This window comes from Pongo abelii, chromosome 4 (assembly GCF_028885655.2).
Source record: "Pongo abelii isolate AG06213 chromosome 4, NHGRI_mPonAbe1-v2.0_pri, whole genome shotgun sequence".
Classification (NCBI taxonomy): domain Eukaryota; kingdom Metazoa; phylum Chordata; class Mammalia; order Primates; family Hominidae; genus Pongo; species Pongo abelii.
Window position 1 is genome coordinate 65262347 of NC_071989.2, and position 17934 is coordinate 65280280.

Below are 17934 nucleotides of genomic sequence, written 5' to 3' on the forward strand. Positions count from 1 at the left end.
ATGGCAATGACTATATGCAGAAGTATGATTTAGAGATGTGGGAATTCCGTGCGAAAAAGTGGTTGTGAATTAAACTATGGTAATGCAATGTTAATTATTGTCTCCTAAATACAGTTTCAGGCTTTAAGAGTTATTCTCTTTAAACAACCACAAGAAAACCCCCCTCAAAACCCAACTCTTGCATAGTTTGGTGAAGGGGTGGGGTGGGAGGAGTGCTATCCTTTTTCATACACCTACTTGGTGCCAAGAGCTTTGTATATGCTATCTCATAGAATCTTTACAATGATCCTAAGGGGTTAGTAGTTTTAGGCCTATTTTACAGGCAAGGAAACTGAAATACAGATTAAGTAATTTGCCTAAGGCCATTGACTGAGTCCATGGTAGAGGTAGGGTTCAGTACTTGTTTCTCTGACTCTGGAGAAAAAAATGCTCTTTCCACACTTCATGGTGGTAGAATTTCATTTTGGGAATGAGCTCAGATGCTAAAAAATTCCTTTCTTTGTAATTGTAGCTGGATTCAAGGTTGTCTTACTTTCTAAAATGATGGTTCTTACTAGTGTAAGGATTGGTACCCTATATTTTTGTTTCATTTGGCATTGCCTCAAGGGTCCTCCTGAAAGTGCAGTTGGCAAACATTTATTTTTATAAGATATATACACATACATAATACGTATTCTCCCACCCAGTTCACCATCACCACAAAACTTGAGAACATCTTGAAAATAACTGGTGATCCTCTGAATGGCTCCAAATCAAGACCCAAATTACTTCATTACTTTTCTAAATACTTGTGCAATATAAATGGGTTGTGAACACTCAGTCAAGTAAAGGGAAATTTCCTGCTGCTTTTTTTTCTTTTTCTTTTTTTCATTTGGGCTGATGAGAAATAAGAATAAATCCTCTTAGAGTTAATAATGTGAAAACCAAAACTTTCAAAAGCAGCTCAAAGGCAGAGGTTGGTATTGCACACTTTATTTAGGAACATTTTCCTACAACTGCTTCCTTCTCCTTTCTTCTTCTTCTTTCTTCAACTTCTGTTGGGCCCGCAGAAATTGTAGTTGTCTTATGTTAAACTTCTGGTGACCAGTTAAGGGGCAAACATCAGGCTTAGCAATTGGTATCTGTACTAAGCAGTGACAGAAATCACGATTAAGCTGTGACGCACATAAAGGCAGATGCTGTGGCATATTCACCATGGTGTGCTCCCTGCACTGAGCCCACAGTAAGTGTTCAAAAAAAGCTTACTGGAAGAATTAATTAGTGAATTGCAGCTTATCAAAGATCACTTGGACTCATAGGGAATATAAAATCAGAGTCTGTTGGATAAGACAGCCATCTGTGTCCAAGTTATGGAAACCTTTCCAACCAGTTACTTCCTGGAGTTTCATTGAGGGCTAAACTGAGCCTTCGAAGCATCTAGGAGCTGACGATCTAGCAGTCAGCATCAGGCATGTTGCAACAAACACCCAGATGGCCCTGGTGACAGGAGAATTCTACTCTTCTGAAAATCAGAAAGTATTGATTGGCTCAAAGAGTGAGGAGGAACACATATTCAGTTAAAAATATAAGCTCTCCAGAATGTTTTGAGGGGAAATGTTAAGTTTTGATTGACTTGGGATCCGATTTTAGATTGCTGATAACACAAAATGTATGTTCTAACTGTTGGATGCATAGTAGGGTTGCTTTGGAACAGTGTCTTGTGTTGATGAGTAATTCTGTGCCTTGAACCTGTGCCACCACAATTTCAGTTAAAAGCTTACAAGTCCTATCAGCTTCTCAGAACATTTTTTTTTTTCAAAACCACTTTTGTGTTTTCTGAACCAGAAATCTGCTTTAGTGCTTAGCAGGTTTCATGTTTCAGAACTGTACTTTTAGAGTGTCTCTAGCCAACACTGAAAGGCACACAGAGAGAAATGTTGATGTGGCTGGGTGCTTGGTTTGTTCTCTGTCTTGGTTGGCGGTTCGGGGCGGGGTGGTGGAGGGGGAGGGTTAAGAATTATAGCAGGTGTCTGGCGGCTGAGAGGTCAGTAAACAATTCCAGATGCTTTGAAGGATCTAGAATTTCCAGCAGATTGGCTCTGGTTGACATTTAAAAATTAACATACTTAATCCTCTAATCATATATGATCACCCCCAACAAAAGTGATAGAGGATCTCCCTTAGATAAAAAATTGGAATTAATATGTACTTTAAAAGTAGATCTGGTTTTAAAAACTAGATGGTGTTACAAGTACAGTAATGAAAGCCATTTTCTTTCATTTTTATTTGGAAAACAATCTTATAGATCAGAAAGCTTAGTAAATTAATTCATTGTCTTTGTTTTGGAATTTCCTAAACTGGGTAGATAGACAGTGAGCATCACGATAGCCAAAGACTATAACTGAAGGCCAAGAATACTCTGAGGTTGGATTTTAGGGCACTAGGAAGGGCTGCTGATAATGACACTCTTTAAAAACTCTCACTTTCTCCCTGTAATAATCATAAGAATAATATGTCTGACATTTTTAAAAAAAGACTTTAGAATGGGAGTTTTCATAATTTAAATCAGACAAGAAAAACAATAAAACGAACTTAGGCCATGGAAGTCTAGGAGCCAATTCTAACAAGAACAAACTTACAAAACAAAGCCTTCAGAATAGAAGCCTAAGTTGATAGATTTATTTTTCAACAAAAAAGAACATCTACATTCTTCTGCACTAAATTGTGAACTCCATCATAGCAGGGATGAAGCCCACATGAGACATGGCAGGTACTGAACAAATATTTGTTGAATAATTAAAATAAAACAATCTTCCTGTTCCAAGGAGATCACCTTGGGAGGCTATACAATTATTCTACTCATTGCTCAAAATAATTTTGGGAGGTTTTTTTTTTTGAAATTGCCACTAGAGCAAGAGCTCTATCCATGGATAGAAATAAGGATATGTGAGTTTCATCAGAGAAATAATTACATCTTTATTTTCACTAACTTCTTTTTTTTTTCTTTTTTGAGATGGAGTCTCGTTCTGTCACCCAGGCTGGAGTGCAGTGGCACCATCTCGGCTTACTGCAACCTCCACCTCCTTGGTTCAAGAGATTCTCCTGCCTCAGCCTCTCTAGTAGCTGGGACTACAGGTGCGAGCCACCACGCCCGTTTAATTTTTGTATTTTTAGTAGAGATGGGCGTCACCATATTGGCCAGGCTGGTCTTGAACTCCTAGACCTCAAGATCTGCCCGCCTTGGCCTCCCAAAGTGCTAGGATTACAGGCGTAAGCCACTGCGCCCGGCCTATTTTCACTAACTTCTAATTGAAATTTAACATCTTTTTCAATTATGAATATAGGCAACAACCCACAGTAGTATAAACAGTACCTGTGACTTTCCACCTCTATAAGTTATAGGTACAGTGCTATTACATTAGTGATTGCAGATCACTATATGTCTCACTACTTCAACAATTGTAGTAGTTTGTGGTCCTACCATCAAATCTTATTTAATGCATTAATAAACAATCTTACATGTTATTATCATAAATTTGTTCTTTAAAATGTTTTCTAGCCTGGCCACCATGGTGAAACTCTGCCTCTACAGAAAAAAAAAAAAAAAATTAGTTGGGTATGGTGGTATGTGCCTGTAGTCCCAGCTACTTGGGAGGCTGAGGTGGGAGAATCACTTGAGCCTGGGAGGCAGAGGTTGCAGTGAACTGAGATTGCACCACTGTACTCCGGCCTCACAGAGTGAGACCCCGTCTCAATAAATAAATAAATAGGCTGGGCGTGGTGCCTCACACCTGTAATCCCAGCCCTTTAGGAGACCAAGGTGGATGAATCATTTGAGGTCAGGAGTTCGAGACCAGCCTGGCCAACATGGTGAAATCCCGCCTCTACTAAAAAATACAAAAATTAGCCAGGCGTGGCAGTGGGTGCCTGTAATCCCAGCTACTCGGTAGGCTGAGGCAGGAGAATCACTTGAACCCTGGAGGTGGAAGTTGCAGCGAGCTGAGATTGCACCACTGCACTCCAGCCTTGGTGACAAAGCGAGACTCCGTCTCAATAAATAAATAAAAGAATGTTTTGATAGCTGTATTTTAATATATTGATTTCTTTTGCAATCTTATATGTTTTATTTTCTGTAATTTCAGATATTTTTCCTTTGTGATTTTTTTTCCTTTTAAAAAGAAGTTTAAATAGAGATGAGGTTTAGTCATGTTGCCCAGGCTGATCTTGAACTCCTGAGCTCAAGCAATCTTCATGCCTCGGCCTCCCAAAGGGCTGGGATTACAGGTGTGAGCCACTGCACCCAGCCTAATTTCAGGTATGTTTCTGAGAAGTTATCCATAGGTTTCACAAACACATGAAGATGTGTCCATGTCATAAATATGGGTAAGGACTCCTGCTCTAAAGTCTACAGGACATTTTTTAAAAATTCTAATTGGTGTAAAATTTTATTTACTTATTTATATCTCATAAACACCTCTAATACCATGAAAATCTTATTTTTTTGAGAGTAGGTTTTGGAAATAACAGTCACTTGGAGTCAAGTCTGGGAAATAAATTGGATAGCTGAGTCAACAAAACAAAAGAAGAAAGGGCCATAAAATAAAATAACATGACTTTTTCTTGAATTTAATTATTTCTTTCTCCCTAGATATAACATATCCAGATATAATATATATCTAGGCTGGGCGTGGTGGCTCACGCCTATAATCCCAGCACTTTGGGAGGCCGAGGCGGGTGGATCACTTGAGGACAGGAGTTCGAGACCACCCTGGCCAACCTGGTGAAACCCCGTCTCCACAAAAAATACAAAAATTAACCGGGCATGGTGGCAGGCGCCTGTAATCCCAGCTACTTAAGAGGCTGAGGCAGAAGAATCACTTGAACCCAAGAGGCGGAGGTTGCAGTGAGCCAAAGTCGTGCCACTGCACTCCAGCCTGGGTGACACAGTGAGACCACATCTCGGAAAAAAAAAAAATCTATACATATGTGTGTGTGTGTATGTGTGTATACTCACACACGTGTGTGTACACGTGTATACTCACACACGTGTGTGTACACGTGTGTGTATATATGTGTATATATGTGTGTATATATGTGTATATGTGTATATTATGTGTATATATGTGTGTATATGTGTGTGTGTGTATATATATATATATAAATTTTTGTGCCTCACTAAAGCTTTTGTGCAAGCTACTGAACTAGAACCTAGGGATACAAAGATAAAAAAGGCATGGTCTGCCTCTAGAAGTTTATAGGGTTAGGGGGAGAGTGGGAGAGGGAAGTGGGGGCTCCTAAGTAGTGGTGACCCTACTCCATTTTTTTTTTTTTTTTTTAGCTCTTCGGTCTTAGGCTAAAACTTCTGATTCATTAAAAACTTTTGTTTGTTATTTTACCTTTTGCTAACTGTAAAGTTAAAAATTTCAAGAGTCAGGGACTGTTTTTTCTGCTTTTGGTTCTATCTCAGGAATGTGGTAAGTAGAAGTGATGCTAAGAATTATGTCCAAAATGTCACATCTGTTTTTGCAACTTAAATTTATTTTCTCAGAGTGGTTCTACAATTGTCACATCTGTTTTTGCAACTTAAATTTATTTTCTCAGAGTGGTTCTACAATTGAAGTTTGGTTTGTCAGACTGCTCACAAAAATCTACTTACATAAGAATGTGCATTTAATATATCCTAAACAATATATATATCCTAAATGCTGTGCATAACAGTCCTTCTCTGGATAAATGCATTCAAAGTTCTAACCCAGATGCCAACAGCTCAGAGCCCCTCTTGATAGAACACTCTTCCTGTCAAGGCTAAAATGAGAGCAGGAGAGGTTAGTTTCCATTTAACTCCCGGTAGCTGCAATAGACAAGCCTCACTCTATGTTAATGATTCTTCTGAGGTCCTGTTTTGAAGAACAAAAGCACAAAGGACAATCTGACCTATCTTGCTTTTTTCAGTGTTAACTGCAGTGTGGACAGCTTCTAAATAAGTCAGTTTATAATTAAGCAGTGTGGTTAATGAAACAGGAAAAAAAACCAGATCACTGGAACAGAACAAAGAGTTAAAAAATGAAACCATATATTTAAAAAAATCTGGTAACAAATAAAAACATAATTTAACATAACGTAATCCAGTTCTTGGGGTAGAGAAGGCCTTCTTTAAAAAGACATCAAAAGAAAAAGCAGAAACAGACCAGAATGATCATTTTAATTATATCAGATTTTTACATTTCTGAATAAGAAAAGGTACTATGAACTGTTTCAAAATAGCCAACAGCCTATGAAAAAGTATTTATAACCCAACAGCAAAGCATTAATATTCAGAATATAAACTAAACTCCTATAAATCAATAAGAAAATGACAACCCAATGGATCAATGGACAAAGAATGTAAACAGGCAAGTCACAAAAGAAGATATAATAAAGACCATTATATCTATGAAATGATGCTCATCTCATTAATCAGGGAAAATGCAAATAACAAGAAAATCCAGCAACAACTGGGAAAAAACCAGTACTTCCACTAACAACAACAACAACAACAACAACAACAACACCCAGCTATTTTGGGGGAATAATTAGGCAGTGTGTATTAAAAATAAAAACATACACTCTCTACTACCCAGCAATTATTCTTTTAAGAGAAATGCTTGTATAGAGTATGCAAAGAGGCTTGTACAGGAAACACTCTTTAGACTGGTGTTTATGATGGCGAAAAATTGAGACAACCTAAATATCCATTCATAGGGGAATGACAAAATAAATGGAGGTATTTTGATATTATGTTACATTATGAAGCCATTAAAAGGAATGAGCCACAGGCTGGGTGCCGTGGCTCACACCTATAATCCCAGCACTTTGGGAGGCCGAGGCAGGTGGATCACAAGGTCAGGAGTTCGAGACCAGCCTGGCCAACATGGTGAAACCCTGTCTCTACTAATATACAAAAATTAGCTGGGCGTGGTGGTGGGTGCCTGTAATCCCAGCTACTCGGGAGGCTGAGGCAGGAGAGTCGTGTGAATCTGGGAGGTGGAGGTTGCAGTGGGCCGAGATCGCACCGTTGTACTCCGGCCTGGACAGGGCGAGACTCCGTCTCGAAAAAACAAAACAACAACAACAAAGAAGGAATGAGCCAGATCTATATTTATCAAAAATTCTAAGACAAATGCTTTAGTTGAAAAAACTAAGTTAGGCTGGGTGCGGTGGCTCATGCCTGTAATCCCAGCACTTTGGGAGGCCGAAGCGGGTGGGTCACGAGGTCAGGAGATCGAGACCACCCTGGCTAACACGGTGAAACCCTGTCTCTACTAAAAATACAAAAAAATTTAGCTGGGCGTGGTGGCGGGTGCCTGTAGTCCCAGCTACTTGGGAGGCTGAGGCAGAACCCAGGAGGTGGAGCTTGCAGTGAGCCGAGATCACGCCACTGCACTCCAGCCTGGGCAACAGAGTAAGACTCTGTCTCAAAAAAAAAAAAAGGCTGGGCGCAGTGGCTCACGCCTGTAATCGCAGCACTTTGGGAGGCCGAGGCAGGCAGATCACGAGGTCAGGAGATCGAGACCATCCAGGCTAACACCGTGAAACCCTATCTCTACTAAAAATACAAAAAATTAGCCGGGTGTGGTGGCGGATGCTTGTAGTCCCAGCTACTGGGAGGCTGAGGCAGGAGAATGGCATTAACCCAGGAGGTGGAGCTTGCAGTGAGCCGAGACCGCACCACTGCACTCCAGCCTGGGCGACAGAGCGAGACTCCATCTCAAAAAAAAAAAAAAAAAAAAAAAGTTGCAGAACACATAGAGTGATATCTTCTTTTAAAAAATGAATTTAATTGTTACTCCCCCCTACCCCTCATACAATGGAGGCTACATCATGTTTGGAGGTCATTGAAAAAAGACAGAAGAGAGAAGATTACTTGTTCAAAACATTGAGCAGCCAAATACAGGAACTCCACCAAAGTAATGAATGAAAAAGAAAGCCTGGGCTGTGTTCTTTCCATTTCAGAATTGTATTTATTTCTCAATGCCAAGCGCTTTTGCTGTTATAAATTTATCGTGATTGGTTCTCACTAGCAATGACCAATAACTAAATAAAATAAATAATTGGCAAAAACTGAATTACAGCAAAAGATTTAGTTTTAAAGATTTTTTTTTTTTTTTTTTTTGAGACAGAGTCTTGCTCTGTTGCCTAGGCTGGAGTGCAGTCACGCCATCTCAGAGCACTGCAACCTCCGTCTCCCAAGTTCAAGCAATTCCACTGCCTGCCTCAGCCTCTGGAGTAGCTGGGGCAACAGGCATGAGCCAGTACACCCGGCTAATTTTCATATTTTTAGTAGAGACGGGGTTTGGCCATGTTGGCCAGGCTGGTCTTGAACTCCTGGCCTCAAGTGATTCACCCGCCTCAGCCTCCCAAAGTGCTGGGATTACAGGCATGAGCCGTGGAGCCGGGCCTCAAAGATCTTAATTGGCTTCATTTGCAATTCTAGAACTGGGCTTCATTCCAAAATGTTCTGGCCAGGCATGGTGGTGCACACCTATAATCCCAGCACTTTGGGAGGCTGAGGCGGGAGGATCACTTGAACCCAGGAGTTCTAGACCAGTCTGGGCAACATAGGAAGACCCTTATCTCTACGAAAAACAAAAAATGAGCTGGGTATGGTTGTGCATGCCTGTGGTGCAGGGTTTCTGTGGTCCCATCTACTCTGGAGGCTGAGGCAGTAGGCTGCAGTGGGCTGTGATCGTGTCACTGCACTCCAGTCTGAGTGACAGAGTGAGACTGTCTAAAAAAAAAAAAAAAAAAAAAAAAAAAATTTTCCAATGAGCCCAGCAGAGGAGGTTGGTTTTGTAGACAGAGAAGGACTGAAAAAAGCAGAAGCAAAGAAGAAAAAGCAGATTGGTTATTTCAAAGTTACTTTCCTTGAAAGATGAAAGATGAGAACAGGGAAACAGAACAACAGAGAAAAAACTGATTGCTTAACATCAGGTTACTTCAGGTTACTTTTTGTTGTCAGGATTAAAGGCAGAGGAAATTTCATTATTATGCTAAGTAAAACTGGCCCGTTTGGGAAATTTGGCTGTTATCTCTCTCCTGATTTCTCAGAAGGTCAGATAACAACTCGGTTTCAGTTTGGTAACTTGGAATTTAAGTATGAGGGACTCCATTTTGATATTTGGCCTAGTCTGTTGACCTAGTACAGGAGCTCAGTCAAAAACAAAATTATATGAGTGCCTCAGAGTTATATGAATGCCACCTCTACTAAAAATGGAAAAATTAGCCTGGCATGGTGGTGTCTGCCTGTAGTCCTAGCTACTCAGGAGGCTAGGTGAGAGGATCACCTGAGCCCAGGATGCGGAGGTTACAGTGAGCTGACATGGCACCATACCACTGCACTCTAGCCTGGGCCACAGAATGAGACTCTGCCTCAAAAAAAAAACAAAACCAAAACCATGTATATATCTATATACAGATATATATATACACACATACACATACATATATGGATACATAATATATACATACACATATATATCCATACATTTTGTTTTAAATCTTCAGTGATTTAAAGCAAAACCTCAGAGGAAAGAGGGTTGCACTGTTAGAAACTTCTGCTTTAAAAATGAGAACCAGAGATGAGGTAGCACACTCTGGTCACTCTGCCCATGGTGTGGAAGCAGGGAGCTGGAGTGGCGGAGTCCATGTGTATGAAAAACACAGGCAAGCATTAGCAGATGGTTTCAGATGGTTTCCAGACAGCAGGCTGTGAATGGACCAAAGAGGAAGCTGTGACCGTGGGTAGGAAGTGCCTTGTTGAGGTCCTTACTCTGTTGAGTCTGCTTTCTGGGCTTAAAACCCAGCGGGTCCATATGCTGGTGTAATAGCAGGAGAAATCTTTTTGCAGAAGTCCGTTTGCACGAGGAGGAACCAGGGACTTTTCCAATATTTACCACATATTCTATGTAAGGTGTTACAATTACCACTCTTAGAAAGATCCATGTCTGCTTTCATTGTCTGCACTGCCAGGTGCCTCCTGGAGTGGAGAAAAACAGGGAACTATGTCTTTGCTGGGGGGTTGCTAGTTCTACTGAGGAGTGCTTGAGTTGTAGGTCTATGAGTGGAATTTAGCTTTAGGGTATAAATGAGCAAATTTGTCATCTTTCTAAATAAGACCCAGTTTAGGGATTACCCCAGAGGTTGGAGGTGGAGGAAGTAGTTGGCAACTTGCCCTGAAATCTAGAGGTTCACAGTCTGCTGACATGGACTCTGCCACTCCAGCTCCCTGCTTCCACACCATGGGCAGAGTGACGAGAGTGTGCTACCTCATCTCTGGTTCTCATCTTTAAAGCAGAAGTTTCTAACAGTGCAACCCTCTTTCCTCTGAGGTTTTGCTTTAAACCACTGAAGATATGGGGAGTGAAAGCAGCAGGGGCTTTCTGATGTGGTCATTAATGCCAGTCAGAGGGAGGCCTTTAATCAGAAGGCTCCAGACAGATGGGTGGACCAGGCGCAGTGGTTCACACCTGTCATCTCAGCACTTTGGGAGGCCAGGGTGGGCAGATCACCTGAACTCACTGTGGGGAAAAGAAAGAGAGATCAGACTGTTACTGTGTCTATGTAGAAAGAAGTAAACATAAGAGACTCCATTTTGTTCTGTACTAAGAAAAATTCTTCTGCCTTGAGACGCTGTTAATCTGTAACCCTACCCCCATCCCTGTGCTTGCAGAAACATGTGCTGTGTCCACTCAAGGTTTAATGGATTTAGGGCTATGCAGGATGTGCTTTGTTAAACAAACGCTTGAAGGTAGCATGCTTGTTAAAAGTCATCACCACTCCCTAATCTCAAGTACCCAGGGACACAAAACACTGTGGAAGGCCACAGGGACCTCTGCCTGGGAAAGCCAGGTATTGTCCAAGGTTTCTCCCCATGTGGTAGTCGGAAATATGGCCTCATGGCAAGAGAAAGACCTGACCTTCCCGCAGCCCGACACCCGTAAAGGGTCTGTGCTGAGGAGGATTAGTAAAAGAGGAAGGCCTCTTTGCAGTTGAGATAAGAGGAAGGCATCTGTCTCCTGCTCCTCCCTGGGCAATGGAATGTCTCGGTGTAAAACCCAATTGTATATTCCATCTACTGAGATAGGAGAAAACCGCCTTAGGGCTGGAGGTGAGACATGCCGGCGGCAATACTGCTCTTTAAGGCACTGAGATGTTTATGTATGTGCACATCAAAGGAACAGCACTTTTTTCTTAACCTTGTTTATGGTACAGAGACATTTGTTCACGTGTTTTCCTGCTGACCCTCTCCCCACTATTACCCTATTGTCCTGCCACATCCCCCTCTCTAAGATGGTAGAGATAATGATCAATAAATACTGAGGGAACTCAGAGACCAGTGCCAGCTCGCATCCTCCTTATGCTGAGCGCCAGTCCCGTGGGCCCACTTTTCTTCCTCTATACTTTGTCTCTGTGTCTCTTTCTTTTCTCAAGTCTTTCATTCCACCTGATGAGAAACGCTCACAGGTATGGAGGGGCAGGCCACCCCTTCACTCACAAGTTTGAGACCAGCCTGCTCAACATGGTGAAACCCCGTCTCTATTAAAAATACAAAAATTAGCCGAGCATAGTGGTGCACACCTGTAGTCCCAGCTACTTGGGAGGCTGAGGTAGGAGAGTTTCTTGAATCTGGGAGGCGGAGGCTGTAGTGAGCTGAGATCGCACCACTGTACTCCAGCCTGGGCGACAGAGTAAGAATCTGTCTATTTAAAAAAAAAAAAAGACAGATGCGGGGGCATCTACCCCAGAAGAAAGTGATTAGGAGGCTTACCTCCTGCCCCCTTGCCTATGGTCACCTAGCTTCCTTGAAAATAATGTAATCGGCATCTTTGTGTATGTACATTTTTAATGTTATCAGACTTTCTTAGTGAAATGCAACCAAACCAAGCACATATTTACTTTAAAATTCCATTGAAAACCAGGTATTTAAATTGATTTTAAGAACCTTGTTAAGGAAATCAGCCTGGCTAAGGAAAATTTGTACTGCATTTTAAAAGAGTTAAGCACATCTAACAAGACTCTAAGCTACTCTTGGGCAGCTCTGCTTAGTGTCTGAGCCACCTTCCCTCAAGAACTTTGTTGAAGAATGTTGAACGACCTTTCTGGAAGCCTTCTGCTTGCAACATGAATTAAACAGCAGTTACGATCACTGGGATTAATAATGTGATGCCTGGAGCAGGTAACCTGGAATTATTAATATTATCTCTCTGTCATCTTTTTCTTTTCTTTTTGGAGGGGAGGGGGACAGGATGTCACTCTGTCACCCAGGCTAGAGTGCAGTGATGTGATCATATCTCACTGTAACCTTGAACTTCTGGGCTCAAGTGATCCTCCTGCCTCAGCCTCCAGAGTAGCTGGGACTATAGGCATGTGCCACCACACCCAGCTACTTTTTAAACTTTTTGTAGAAATGGAGTCTCGCTCTGCTGCCCAGGCTGGTCTCAAACTCCTGGGTTCAAGTGAGCCTCCCACCTTGGCCTCCCAGAGCACTGGGATTACAGGCACGAGCCAGTGTTCAGTCTTGTCATTGTTTTCCTTTCTCTTTCTTTTTTTTCTTTAGAGATGGGGGTCTCGCTTTGTTGCCAGGCTGGACTCTCAAACTTCTGGGCTCAAGTGATCCTCCCACCTCAGCCTCCTGAGTAGCTGTGACCACTGTCACACGCCACTACACTCACCTCTCTGCCATCTTTCACTAGAGAGCATGTCTTAGGCTGAGTGCGGTGGCTCATGCCTGTAATCCCAGCACTTTGGGAGGCCGAGGCAGGCGGATCACCTGAGGTTGGGAGTTCGAGACCAGCTTGACCAACACGGAGAAACTCCATCTCTACTAAAAGTACAAAATTAGCCGGGTGTGGTGGCGCCTGCTTGTAATCCCAGCTACTGGGGAGGCTGAGGCAGGAGAATCACTTTAATCTGGGAGGCGGGGGTTGCAGTGAGCCAAGACGGCGCCACTGCACTCCAGCCTGGGCAACAAGAGCGAAACTCCATCTTAAAAAAAAAAAAATAGAGAGAGAGAGCATGTCTTGAGCCATAGCTTGCTACTAAGTTTCTGGGACTTGAGAAGACAGGAGAGAGCAATATTTATTTCTCAATGTCCAGAGGGAAGTTACAAAATTTCAGTCATATGGTAAATGCTGAAGTACTTAATGCAGTAAAGTCCTTCCCTATCAGAAGCTACACACACTCTTGGTGGGGATAAGTTTCTGCTGAGGATTAATAGTGAAAACAGGTCTCCCTTTCAGGGTAGGAACACAAAACCATGCTTCATGTCTCCCCGTAGCTTTTAAGAGGGAGCACAATGGTTCAGAAACCCCCTTTCTTTCACCCTCACGTGCAAAATGACCACTTGTTGCTTGAGAGTGTGGCTCACCTCATTGTCCTGGTGATTAATCTCGCTGATGTTCGACTGTTGCAACAGGACCGTGAGGAGCCTGTAAGGAAAAAATAGGAGAAATGGCTCAAAAGAACAGGCAGTCACGGTGCTCTTGGAATCAGTATAAAATCATGACCTTAGAAAAAGCGTCAGTTGAAAGGCTCCGAATGAAGATGAGGGCCCTTTCCGTTTCTCTGGGAAAAAGATCCACAGAAAAGAAGCAAGAGCGTGACAGGTTAGAAGACACCTGTGTGGAGGGCTACTGTCTGCCTCTCCCACCGTCTCTCCGTTTCAGCACTCCCGAGGGGCACAGGGGGATGGAGAAACTTTAGGCTCATTGTGTTCACCAGGCCTCTGTCACCTAGCCATGCCCTTTAAGATCCAAAATCATGTAGCAATTATTATTATTATTTTTTCTTTGAGATGGAGTCTCGCTCTGTTGCCCAGGCTCGAGTGCAGTGGCACAAACTTGGCTCACTGCAAGCTCCGCCTCCTGGATTCACGCCATCCTCCTGCCTCAGCCTCCAGAGTAGCTGGGACTACAGGCGCCCCACACCACGCCCGGCTAATTTTTTCTATTTTTCAGTAGAGACGGGGTTTCACCGTGTTAGCCAGGATGGTCTGGATCTCCTGACCTCGTGATCCGCCTGCCTAAGCCTCCCAAAGTGCTGGGATTACAGGTGTGAGCCACCGTGCCTGGCCACTTATTCTTTATTCACTTTATAGAAACTTACAGAGTGCTTTCGACCTGCTTCACTCCTAGCTGCATATGTCATGCCTTTTTAATGCATAGATTATACCAGGAGGTTGTCAGTATTTGCAAGTTTGCTCATTCTTTGTAAAATACACACATGCCTAAGCACAAGATGACAGTAATCAGTGTAAAACAGCTATCAATGATTCTCAGATTCAGGCTCTTACCTGACTTGGATCTCCTGCTCAGTTGACTGAAGTCAGCGCTCCATCTGGGAGAGGGGGCAGCCGAGCATAGTGGAGAGGGGCCCCGGGCTCTGCAGCCAGATGGCTTGGGTTTACGTCCCAGCCCTGCCACTGATGAGCTCTGTGACCTCAGCCAAGTTACTTACCTTCTTCCTGCCTAAACTTCCTCATCTGTGAGATAGGAGTGATAAAAACTACCTATCACACAGCTCAGTGTGAGGATTAAATGAGTTAATATGCATACAACATATAGAGCATGCCTGGAACATGCTGTTATTTCTAGAGCACTTAACCCCAGAAGTTTGGACCCTGGCTCCATCTCAGAATTGCCTGGAGAGACTTTTTTTTTAAAACACAAATACCTGGACTCTGTACTCAGGGTTTCTAACTCAGTAGGTCTGGAGAAGCCCAGCTTCTACTGTTTAAAAAAAGCTCTTCAGGAAATTATGGTAAACAACCAGGTTTGGAAACAATTGAGAAAAGTGCTGAATGAATTAATCAATGGATACTCATCAAGATGATAAAGAATAGTGTATGGGCAGTCAATGGAGGAAATTCAGAAATTGCTTTTGGAAGAATTATTTGTAAAATGAAATTGTTTAGTCTCTTCTCCAATCAAATCTTTATCGTCTCTCAGATTGGAAGACATCTAAAGCCCTAAGTATTAAATTGTTACTTACAATAGAAGAAAAGAAGGATCCACTAATCATATTGCCTTAGCAGTAAATGTAATACACAGAGAGCTTAAATAGATATGGACTGCTGGTTATTTGCGGTGGAGGTGAAATAACCAGGAAGCCTGTGGTTTCAATCTTGTTTTATCATAGTCTTTTGGGGAGCCAGGATAATGCTCAGATTTAATTCTGACCTCACTACTGCACGATCTGAGTTTCTGTATCCTCATGTATATCAGAGGGGTAGCAACGCAGTGGTGTAAAGGATTGAGTGATCCAGCAGGCAGAGAGACCCTGGGTCACATACACCAAAGGGACAATGGCTATGACTGCATACAGTACATCTCTTTTATGCTCTCTGAATTCTAGATGTAGCCTTTGGTAGGAAGACATATAAAAATAATTGCATTTTGGGTCACACAATTTTTATCTTTGCAATTATTTCACCACTGGTTATATTTCCCTGTGGCTGCTTTGTGAGTGGGGGCAGGGCTTAACTGGTGACTGTGCTTCTCCTTCCTCTCTTTCCTTTCTGTCTTCTCTGGCTCATTATTGGCCATTATTTACTCTCTAGGGCCCATTTGGTCTGAGGGACTCGGGGAGGAGGGGAGGGCAAGGCAGGAGGTCAGCTGTGGTCCAGTGTGGTTATCCTCGGTTAGTCCTGAGCAGACAGAGATTATCTCTAGCCAGACAGGATCTTCTGGGGCTCTAACCAGATTAGAATGGGGGTAGGGAGAGCAAGACCTCTTGTCACATCCTGGGTGGCCTCCCAAGGTTCTGGGATGAACCGTGTGCCTAGATATTTGGCTTTCAAAGCCATTCTCTTCTCTATACTGCCCTGCTCTGAGGCTGACCTCTAGGGATGGCATCAACAAGGCTCCCTTTCCCTTGGCTTCCTATTGGGTTTTGCTGATGGGGGAACTGGCAGGAGAAGGGAGAGAAGCCAGCTCCCTTTCTGGCAATAATTGTATTTCTCTACCAAAGGCCTCAGTTCTTGCCAGGTGGCCCCTCTCCTACAGCTAAGCTACCACTGCAGCTCTCAGAAGTTTCCAGTAACAGCCCCTTCCTTGCCCCTTTAGGTCTAGAGAATAACATTTTCCTGCTCTTTTGGGGAAAGTGGGGGTGGGGTAGGGGGTTAGAACATCATCCATCGTCTCTTGTTGGTCAATTTTTGGTCAATTTTTTTTTTGAGACAAGGTCTCACTCTGTCACCCAGGCTGGAGTGCAGTGGCACAATCACAGTTCACTGCAACCTGGACTTCCTGGGCTGAAGCGATTCATCCTCCTGCCTCGGCCTTCAGAGTAGTTTGCACTACAGGTGTACACCATCACGTCCAACTAATTTTTTAGTGTTTTTAGTAGAGATGGGGTTTCACTATGTTGCCCAGGCTGATCTTGAACTCCTGAACTCAAACGATCCTCAGCCGCCCGAAGTGCTGGGATTACAGGCGAGAATCACCCTATCCAGCCTTGTTGGCCAAGTTTAAATAGTCTTTCCCTAGACTTTCTCCAGTTGCCACCCTTTAATTCCCATGTCTTCTCTGTCATGGCTGTGACTGATACGTGATGATCTATGTGGCCCAACTCCATTTGACTGTGAAGTCTCTGAGATCCATTGATCGTCAAAGCTGGACACAAATAGACAGATCAAGGCCCTCTCCTGCATTCTTGCCCTCTCTCACATGTTGTGAGAACAAAGAACCTGAGGCCCTTCCTGGCTTGCCAAGACCACCATACAGTGGCTCAGTGATACAGCCTGAACCAGAAACCAGGTGTCTCATTGCCAGCCTGGGACTTCCTTGCTGTTCTGTGGTACGGAGGTCACCTGTGAGATACTTGTCCAGCATCTTTCTCAATTCCTAGATGATTTGCAGCCCTCTGTTGTGCTTCCCCCGAGCTCTCATTTTGTGTTACTGTGGCCCAGGAGTCCTTCCACACCCCCATCAGCCCAGTTCAGACTCCCACCTGTCCTCGGATCTCCGAGTCAGTGATGTAAGACCCATCTCATCTCAGGTGCCAGGACAGCAGGCTTGGACCCCAGCAAGAGCAGTCCCAGACAGGTGGTGTGTGAGTCATAAGAGCACCGAGGCTGGGGCCAGACTGCCGCTGTTAGAATCCCTGCTCCATACCAACCAGCCAGTGACCTTGGGTGAGCTCCCAGTGCCTACATTTTCTTATCCATAAAATGCAGAGAATAATACCTACTTCCTCAAGATCTGTCATGACTTTGAGTCCATGCACACAAAGCACTTGGAATAGCCCTTACATGCCAGAATAAAGTTTTATATGGCCAGGTGCGCTGGCTCACGCCTGCCTGTAATCCCAGCACTTTGGGAGACCAAGGTGGGCGGATCACCTGAGGTCAAGAATTTGAGAGCAGCCTGGCTAACATTGTGAAACCGTGTCTGTAACAGAAATAGAAAAATTAGCCAGGCATGATGGTGGGCACCTGTAATTCCAGCTACTAGGGAGGCTGAGGTCGGAGAATTGCTTCAATCTGGGAGGCGGAGGTTGCAGTGAGCCGAGATCATGCCACTGCACTCTAGCCTGGGCAACAGAGCTTGAGACTCTGTCTCAAAACAAACAAACAAACAAAAAAATCTATAAAATGATTAATTTTTTAATAGCTCCTACCTTCTATTTTCTGGGTCTCCACTGATTACCATTAGGTGAATGGCGGGTCTCAGAGAAGGATCAGCTAGAAGCATCCTGGGGACAACTCATCCCTGTGAGTTGTCTGGATGCTCCCAGACTTGGAGCTGGCCAGCGCAGTGACAGGTGGGAAAAAATGGTCCCGCAACCAGCCGTCTCCCCTTCCTGTCCCTGGAGCTGCCTGTATTAGAGTGTGCTGCAGTGAGACAACCACCGCAGGTCAGAACACACCACCTGGTAACTAGAGAACAGGACCCCAAGGAAATGATTTTCTTCCTCCCT

At 43.5% G+C, this 17934-nt stretch overlaps 1 protein-coding gene across 1 annotated transcript in view; it reads right to left on the bottom strand.

The window, feature by feature from the left end:
• The window catches only part of ANKRD55 (ankyrin repeat domain 55), a 78693-nt gene that overhangs the window by 48865 nt on the left and 11894 nt on the right, over positions 1-17934 (bottom strand). Inside the window, exon 3 of the mRNA XM_002815574.4 lies at positions 13385-13445. Within this exon, the coding sequence (XP_002815620.4) occupies positions 13385-13445 (61 nt within the window). The remainder of the gene's footprint in view (positions 1-13384; positions 13446-17934) is intronic.